The sequence below is a fragment of the Habropoda laboriosa genome, unplaced genomic scaffold, assembly GCF_001263275.1.
Source record: "Habropoda laboriosa isolate 0110345459 unplaced genomic scaffold, ASM126327v1 scaffold68, whole genome shotgun sequence".
Taxonomy (NCBI): domain Eukaryota; kingdom Metazoa; phylum Arthropoda; class Insecta; order Hymenoptera; family Apidae; genus Habropoda; species Habropoda laboriosa.
The window spans coordinates 1071672-1081497 of NW_017100195.1; the positions used below are offsets into that span (position 1 = coordinate 1071672).

Below are 9826 nucleotides of genomic sequence, written 5' to 3' on the forward strand. Positions count from 1 at the left end.
AAAGAGAAGAGAAAAGAAAGGGTGTTAGTAATGTTATTGTGTTAGTAGGAGGATAGATAGGTTTGGTAATTGCGATATATTCAAATTTCAACCTGTTAACTATGCCAACTTTTCTTTCTCTCGACTGAAATTTTCAATTTGTCACCATATTTCGGATGACAAGAGTGCTTTATATTTGATCCAATAATGAATAAATCAACTCTAAACAATGTGCAATTTTTAGCTCGTCTTCCATAGTTAACGGGTTAATTAACAGTTAGAATGTTAGTTAGAATTAATGTATGCTAAATTAATAAGTAGTTCGTATGATTAGTTAAGGTTCACTGAAAAGAGACACAAGTTTTATAAACAAATTCGTTTTAAAATTCAAACGCTCTTAATCAAATTTACACGCACAAATCACTCTCGCGGATAAGAAGTGATTACTTTAAAAATGTTCCATTCCAGGATTGTTTTTAAAACGTTCGTTAATGCGAGTCAATATTTTTAATTACGCCGGCGCGTTCTCGTAATACGGGGGCAAAGTGGTTCAGCGGTTCACCGAGCTCTTAGAGCGTGCTTATCCGTAGTCCGTTATCGATATGTGTATCTCAATACAGTGTGTTCAGGGCCGCAATATTCTGTAAGCGCTCCTCCAGACTACGATTACAGCCGTATGCTCGCTACCTCACGAGTGGTCGATATAACAATGACGACGATAATACTCGATCGTGCGTGACCGAAATGCAGCGCTCGTTGCCGCAGACGATAATACCAGACTGGTATTCACGTGCACCGGCTAAATTTCAAGGAAATTCAGGCTCTGTGTGTCAAATCGAATTAAGGTTTCGTCTGGTGCAGCTGTTTATCCCCGGCAAGCACGCACGTTAATTATTGCGATCGTATATTCGCTAAATTATCGTATTACACGGGGTGTTCGGTAAACTGCTCGGAGAAAATTTAAGGAGTGATTCTGGAAGCCGGAATAAGACGAAAACGAAGAATGAAAAATTCGCGTTCGAGGCTTCGTTCTTTAGTTATTAACAATTGAAATCTTCGCCTGAAACGGGCAATTTTCGTAGCAACCGCGAGACGGTTAGGTTAGTGTCCTACCAAGCGGCGAAAGCTTCGCTTACAATTAGTTGGTAACAGAAACTGCCCCAGCGGTCGACGTAATTTACGCAAGTTTAATTTTTAGGTTTAATTTAGTTACTTTAGGGCCGATTGGCGAGGGTTTACGGCCAGGATTAACGTTTTTCTACGATTCACGTTGGAGTATCATTGTAAAATCTTGGCAAAATTGTGTCAGTCCTTGCAACAGTTTCTTGTAACAGATAAGCATGTCTTTCCTCGCTGGAAACGGCAGTGAAATACCCGTCCTGTGGCTGTCACCAAAATAGCCTGTTTCAAGCGAATATTTTAATTGTTAATAACTAAAAAACGAAGCCTTAAACGCTACTTTTTAATTCTTGAGCTCTCCCAGCAGATACCGAACACCCTGTATATCGCTAACGTAAATTCAAGTTTGGAGCAGCAAATGGAAACTTCATTTTCGACTAAAACATTTCGTACCAAACGAGTAATTACATTCACGGAATATTCTGTAAAATTTTTCCGAAAAATTAATGGAACCTACCTAAAACAAAAAATGGACGAAGTAGAACTTCAACAGAGAAAAAGGTTACCATTGATGAAAATGTTTTTAATCAGGAAATAGCAACGTGTTACCAACTGAAAGTAATTATACCTCGCAACTGGGGAATATGATTCCCCGTGTAAAACTGTAACTTATTTTCCCTCCATTTAACATACGTATTTCGCATATCTCGAAGATAATGTCGATTCTAATTAATTCAACGTCACCGTACTTAATTAAAAAAATCGTAAGAGGGGAATAATTAAAGTAAGAAAGATAACCAGATCAGCAGCAAATACATTTCAGGTGTTTCAATTTTGCAAAATAATAAATACACTCTAAACTATATATACACACGCCGTTTGCTAATTGAAATCGTGGGAGAAGAAGCAGTTACCAGCTCGCGGGTGGAAACGAGCGCCGGGCAAAGGTCGATCGATAATTAATTAAGCATGATTGCGGGGAAACGACAAAGTGTCACGTTTCATCGGAAGTTTCCGCGGCAGTCCCGGCAAGAATATCGTTTCGGCGTAGTTGCGGAACTTCTCAAGTAGTGTACAATGAGTGCTCCGCAAACAGTGTCCCGTGAGGATGGCGTTTATCTTTCATTCGTACGTATCTTACGTGAAAGCCGCGCTTTCATTAATGTATAATAGCGTAATCCCCCGTCGTGCGGAGCCGCGCGCGGCTCGTCGACCGCCGATAAAACGAAACTTTGTTCCTTGACGTAATTGAAAATCTTTGATCGGGACGCGATTCGCGGACCGACCGGGTATTTCAATTTGAAATATTTGATCACCTCGCGAGGAAACGTGACGAATATAAAGCAAACTCCTCGCGAAAACTTTCCAAATTATCGTTCCCACGTTTCAACGGACATTTTTTTCCCCCGGATAGCAAAACTTATTTTGCTCCACGTTTTAATTACATTTTTAAACAGTCGTTCGATTACGTAGAGGTCATCATCGAGTGCTTATCGAAAATTCGATTCATTAGACGTTCTCTACCGCGAAAGAATGTCCCGTCTGATTAACGCGACACATGACTACTTCGAAAGCGCAATCGTTTATTCCAACATTTACGTATTCATACGGTAATAACAACCGCGTCTATCGTTCGGTACAGAGAAAAGGCGTATTCACCTCTTGAACGCGGATAAATTAAACGTAATAATACATCAGATCCTGGTAGTTAATTACGCAACCTGTGATCATAACCGGCAGCTGTATCGAACGAACGAGTAGTACGAAAAAAGAAGGAGAAGAGCAAAAAGAAGGAAAATTATCCTCTTAAACATAGCCATTAGAAGCCGACATGTTAGAGATCGCAGATAATAACCGATACATTTGATCCGCGCTGTAAGTAGTACGCGGTAAAATAAAGACAGCTCCGCAAGTAGTATAGGCGCACACATAGTCAGACCACGGGGGAACGCGCGCGTCCAAACGTTACATACTCGGTGTATCGAAACAAGACGGATCGCTGATCGATCCGCATTATCATGCCGGTCGGTTTTCCGTCGTAGAACGTTCCACGTCGACTAAATTGTAAGTAATAAGTCCGACGGGGGCTCAAAGGAGAATCGCCATTCCGCATGCAAATATGATTAGTTCCGGAGCGTAACTTCATTTGCCTATATTAAAAGCGCAGATAGCTCACTTTATGCAAACGACGACAGGATGGGCGTGGTAAAAGGTATCCGGTCCCGTGGAATAAGGGAACCAGGGGTGAGAGGAGGGGGAAGGTTGGAACAGCGAGAGGGACGAGCAGGAAAGGTCTGGACTGCTTCTCGAAACGGAAACGGCGACCAGGGGAGAAAAAAATGCTTTGCCGGGAATTATAAAAAGCTGCTGGGGCCAGAGCGAACCGAGGGAGAAAGAATGGTCGTCAGGCCGGTGTACGCGAGCGGGATAAAAGCAGCTCCGTTTCCTGGATCCTGATTGCCAGTCGTTAAACGCTCCATCCGTGCGCCAGGGCGCATCATCGTCCTCCGCCCCCTGTTCTCGCGCGACGTTCGTTGGCAAAAAAGACGCTTGTAATTACGAGAGCCACCTTGTTGTGACAATACACTCGCGGCTAGAAGCGCGGTGTATTTTCGCTTTTCAAACAGAGCGTCGCTGCTCGCACGTGGTTTCGGTTAGAGGGTGGGAAAAGTGAGTAAGATTTGACATCGAAGTTCTGGTTTGAAGAGTAATTTTTCAGGGAAAAATTTAGTTTGACTTTTGAGAGAATCGAGAGAGGAAGGCTGGTGGTGTGTCACTTACGCCAGTACTGTTCACGGGCAGAGCTCCTTACGCGGTTTTGTCCTCTCCTACGAGCCGCCACTAGAAGCAGACAGATCAACGCATTTTCAAGGGAATCTGTTGTGCTTATTAGTGCGTGTTGCTTAGAAATAACGTGGTGTTAGGTGAAGTTCAGAGTAGAGAAAGCGGAGGAAGCTTCGCCTAGACAGCACTGACTTAGGCTAGCTATTATACAGGTATACGTTGTTATTAATTTTACGTAAAACAGCTGTTGCCTTATTTCTTTGTTCGAGCGTTTGACAATTGACATCAAGCAAATCTCGAGAAGACCTTTAAATTCCCCAAGTAAACATTTTCAAACTATAATTCTTCAGGGTGTGCGAACAGTTTGTATGAAATAGTACTGGTTGTAGAACATAATACTAATTGAAGTGAAAGAAAAATATCGAACAGATCTAAACTGAAAAATTCTTTATTCTTCACTTCATGACACTTTTGTTCCCCATTTCTACGAACAGTCAAAGGATTTATCGCAAAGTGTACCTAATTCGTGCAGGATTGAAAATAACGAATATAAAACTGTTCCAGAGAAATGAAAAGCCCAACTGTAGGCACGCTAAACAACGAACCTCGTGCATTTCTCACAGTTGCCACAAGAATAGGTAAAACCCTGTTAGCAACTAATTGGGAACCAAATGATTTCCCTGTTAACGTTCGCGAACTATGAAAAAGCTCATCAAGTGTTCGGTTGAAAGAGCACCACGCCCTGCAAAACCTCACAGTTTCACGTGACCCTTTTCTCCAACATCCCCTGGTATCGCAACAAGCTTTTCGAAAAATGATCGTTTGGCCAATGGAAGGCAAAGACTTATACCTCTGTGGGACATAAAGGCAACGTTAATCCGTATACACGCGGGTAATCTCTCCGACTGTCAGTTTTTGTCGTTCACCAACGCGTTCGTCAGTCAGTCAATCCGCGATTATTGTCACGAAGGAACGCGATGGGCGGCTCTGCAACTATTCCACGCTCGTGCCTTTGAATTAGCAACGTCTCGTGCGGTGCACGCTCCCTGCCCCTTTTGAATGCAGCCGCGCCAAAACTATTTTCTCTAATGAACCACCGTTTACCCGATATACATACTATGTATATATTCCATGCCTCGGTAATCTCTGGCCTGGCCGGTGTGTATACCCGTTTGCCCACCATTCGATCGTCGGATATTCCAAAACTGCACGCTGAATATCCCGACTAATTATCGCGGCTTGCTGTGTTACAGCCGTTCGACACCCCTGGGATTATGTACCACTTTACCAAATCTTCCCCTCGATTCTTCAATGGCTTCGAAAACCAATATTTTACGCACTCCCTACTCTCTTTAACTCTTTCTGTCGAGCTACCTGCATGCTCACGGATAAAGGTCGATTGATCCGGTTATCAAGAGTTTGGGAAATATTTTTAGGAGAGCCTGTATCGCGAAGGACGACGAATTTAGAGTAACGAACGGGTATTTAAATAGCACGTGGACATTGTGTCTAAATATAGTTGGGTAGATGAAATCGTTGTGCGACATTGTTACGTGCGGTACTGTTTAACGTTCGAGGTGAACTACTTAGGGCTATCTGATTGTTACGTTTATAAATTTGTAAATTACACTGTTACATTTTATTTCATGCGGTGTGTTTGTAGTTAAGATAAAGAAGATAACTTTAGGTACGGTTTGTCGAAATTCCTTGAAAATTTGACGGAGACTTAAATGTAACAGAGAATTAAGAACAGTTCGTTGCTTCCAAGTTTTGAGAAAGTCATTTGCAGCAGTTTTAAGTAGGGAAACATTGAATCATCGCGTGAAACTGGATAAACATTTTCTTAACCCTTTTGCTACAAAGAGCATATATACACGCTGTGTAAAAATGGTCACTCATTTACGAAGAGTGTAATTTACAATAAGTACAATTTATTAATTCATTTAAACAGTTGATCTTCAATCAACATATTTTTATTTCTATGCCAGCGTTGACTAGTAACTGTTTCGTTCAGCAAGCACTTTTTGCCTCAAGTGTGCCGTAGAGAAAGGGTTAAGTACAGACAAGATTTATACACTCATATGTCGTACAATAACGACTGTTGTACCACGATCATAATCTACGGCCATAAACGTGTGCATACACACACTTATATCTCGACAAAAGAATTAACACCAGCACGAATAAAAACATTTCACAATTATCGTTAAATTTATTATACCGAAGTTGCACGGGAAATATCAGATCCCACTAGTTCAAGACCAACGGTGGTGAACAAAGATTATCCTCGAGAAAATACCGAAGCAAATCTCTAAAGGTCGTTGAATACAGTGGAAATTATTCTCAGGAATAAAATCATTTAGTCAAGACAAAATGCATGTGGGGTGGTCTAGCGCAGAGGTAGCTAGGCAAAAGCTACCGAAAGACGACGGCTGTGTGCGTGTGTCGGTTAAGCGCGAGACGAGCGAAAGAGGCAGTCGTTAAATGGCCACAGAGTCGTTTGTATCTATCATTTTGCTTTTTTCCATTTTCTTTGTTAAATCTTAAACGTTGACCTGTTGTTGCTCCCTTCTCCCTCTTCACATCCTACATTACTCTATCTGTTTAATCCTCGACAGGTATGTCAGCCGCCCGACCCTTAGATTTCTTAGCATGTAGTTCTATTGTATATATTTTTCGCCTTCGCTCGTTTCGTAGCAGCGGTAATTTTATGACGCCACGGCAATCGTAGTCTTTCAATCTAAGAACTTGCTTTTACCTTTTATTGCCCTGTTTTCGACTTAAAATCTTCGCCCCTTTTTTAACTTGTACATTTTTGCATTCATACGGTCACCAGAGCCGAAGCTACGGTCATTGTTCGAGGCACTCGGAATTCCCGCGTGCGTCACTCAAGGGTACGCTTGGTACCTGAGAGTGACCTATGGTCTGGGGGGTGGCATTTTCGTGTAGTTTTCCCACCTATGATTTTAACCAATAGTTTTCGCCAACCACCCTTCCCCGCCACTATCGAAAAATGTATTCAACCTATCCGAGGGCCTCACCCCCGCGATGCATCCTCGCACGGAGGTGTCGTGGGACCTTTCGCGGAAAGGAAAGACAGAAGTCATCTGATCACGGCACAAGTCGCTCTTAGGAAGTTTAGTCAATAGCAATAGTTGTTTTGTCCTCCTAATCAAGGAGGTGGTCCTTCGGCACAAAATCGACAAAGCTCGAAAGTTGGTTGCAACTACCACGAGCACATCAGAACACTATCGTACTTTGTGATAAGCGAAACCTGAATATCTCTGCCACATACATATTTCTCCTTAGCCACGTACCACAAACCGCATTTTCCCGGCCAACATTAGTCACATCGGTCGCCTTTCAATTTCGAACGTGCCAAGCCGCTTCGGCGTCGACAGGGACTAGCGATGACTTCAATAATTTCAGACAGTCGAGCGCGCGAGAAAGTGTTATTTTCGATGGAAATTTCATAGCCAACCGGCGAAGCTTCCGGTTTCAAAGCACCGCCCCTTTCCTCACACCCTCCGCCGTTCGCGCAAATCCATTTTTCATGCATTTATTTGACAATTTGGCACGCTCCGATCGACTCGGCCACCCGGTCGACCCGAATCGCTTACCCTTTCGACGCTCGCACAAAAACCATCGAATTATTTACGTTTTTCCGCTGGGCCGCGGTTACACTGCGAGATGCAAATGCATCTTGTTTTCTGCCGACGCTTTGAATGCTTTATGTTGAGCCACGCGACGGCCACAGTGTCACGTTCTGCCAATGGTCAAACGGAGTTCGATCGTGCTGGCGCGTACAAGTCGGAGGAAACTAGAAAACACGGTGTTCGATCCCGAAGACCGTGTGTGAGGGTTAGTAACAACCACGTAGTCTGGCTAATTGTTTTACGATCGCTTTGCTTCGATATCTCGACACCGCTTGTGTTAAGCGCAAAGAGAAAGAGGCCTCTCGGCTGTGAAAAGTATTACACCACTTTTAGAAGGACCTTCATCTGACATATCGATAAGAAACATACGAATTGGAAAGCACGATACGACCAATAACAAGGGAACACTGTTAATGAAAGCGCAAACGCGAACGAGAGTCTTTTATAGTCCGACACGATGTATCGACTGGTCAAGGTCACTTCTCCTCCGTCGTTTTTCGGTTCCTCTCTTATCGTTCTGCAGGTAACAGTCACGTTTAATTAGGAACTGTGGTGTAGAGAAGTGAATATGTGGGATAAAAGTAGGAACAGAATAGAAAGAAGGGAACTGAAGATCAGTACTGGTTATATCATCGATTATATATCAATAAACTGTGAATTAACAAGCTCTTAATAACAGATAACAGAGAATTTGAATAATCGCGGACTGAAGAACTGTGACAATTGAAATTTCATCCATAATAATTTGGAAATGCTTGAAAATCGGTGATTAACACTTGATAATTGCCAAATTTTGCTAATTAAAAGTTCTGACAATGAATCCTTCTGAATGGAAACTTCAGTTAATTAAGTGCTTTGATACCACCGAGAATCGAGAATTTCGATACGTGAAAAGTCAGATGATTAATAACCCGAAGACACCGTGGTGTTTAGTTTCCACGAATGGGCAGGAAATATTCCTGAAACGATGTTATTCAACTCCGTCCAGCGTGTGCAAGCCGTGTCCTTTCAGAAAAGTTCTTCACCAGCGTCGCGACCGTAGCTTTATCAACGCTGCTATGACACTAATGCGGCTGATACTGATATTAATGCATCGCTCTATCGTCTGAAGCTGATGAAGGTCGAACGCTGATGAAGCATCGTCGGTGCACTCTTCGAAAAGGGCGCCATTAGGTTTCTACAGAGAAGCCAACCGCGAGACAGGCTCGACTTTCACGCCGGTGAAAGCCTTAAAAATCTAAATTTCGAATGGAGTACACCGCATCACGACGTAGGGGCATACCTAACGTTGAATAAAACACGCGTTCAATTTTGTACGGATAACGCATCGGCGGTACTTCTAAGACGATAAACGAATAGAGTTAGCCAATCGGATGTATCGATAACAGAAAATAAATAAAAGCGGAGAAAGAGAAACGAATTGTAACCACGGGATAACGCTGTAACGTTATCGACACGTGTCTGTGAAAACAACTCGCCGCTCGAAGCAGCCGCGTTAATTGCTCCAATAATCAGCGAGAACTGGCTCAAGAAGAATACGTTTTATTATATAACCTGTCCGGTTCGTCGATGATACGTCAATTGCAAACGATACCTCTTTATTATCCGTTATCCCTCTGCATTCGAACGCGAATGTTTATGAAACCTCCGTCCCTCCTGTCCCCTGCCCTTTTCTTCCCCTCGGTACTTGTATAACGCGTAATTAAACCGATCAACGGGGCAACGGTTAATCGGCCTGGAGAGTTGTGCACGGAAGCTCACGTTACCGGCAAATGTTAATGGAAATTGACAGACGTTGGACGAAATTGGCTGAAATATTGGACATGCGAAGGAGCAGAAACCCTCGCTCGGTCGATAACGGGTCACTTTCGACCCAGGGTTACGTCTTGCGCGTAGTGCAAAGGAGACACGTCCAATCGTCAGCACAGTCTCGAGCATTATCGAATTTTATCTATAAAAAAAGGAAACTTGAAAAGGAGGCTTCGATCGCTATATTGTATCACCTGACACATTCCTTATACCATCGAAAATAAATAATCAATCTTTAGAATTAAAAAAAAGAACAAACCAAAGGGAATTAATTCCTTTTCTCAAACGAATAAAGAAAACACTAATCCAAACGGCAGAGTAAAGCACAAGGGGTAGGGAGCAAACGAGACGGGTGATCAAACAACACAAATCACGATGAAAAACAAGGGACAAAGCGGTCGTGGTGCAATCCCATCGTGCCTTCGTTCGTAATTGAGACGGCTAGCGGAGGAAAACAGGTTGAAGCCAAGGGAGGAAGG

The 9826-nt window shown here is 42.9% G+C and overlaps 1 protein-coding gene across 1 annotated transcript in view; it reads right to left on the reverse strand.

Annotated features, from left to right (window-relative positions):
- Positions 1–309: 309 nt before the first annotated feature.
- LOC108570294 overlaps positions 310–9826 on the reverse strand; it is a 198493-nt gene continuing 188976 nt past the window's right edge. Inside the window, exon 2 of the mRNA XM_017932132.1 lies at positions 310–323. Coding sequence (XP_017787621.1) covers positions 310–323 — 14 coding nt within the window. The remainder of the gene's footprint in view (positions 324–9826) is intronic.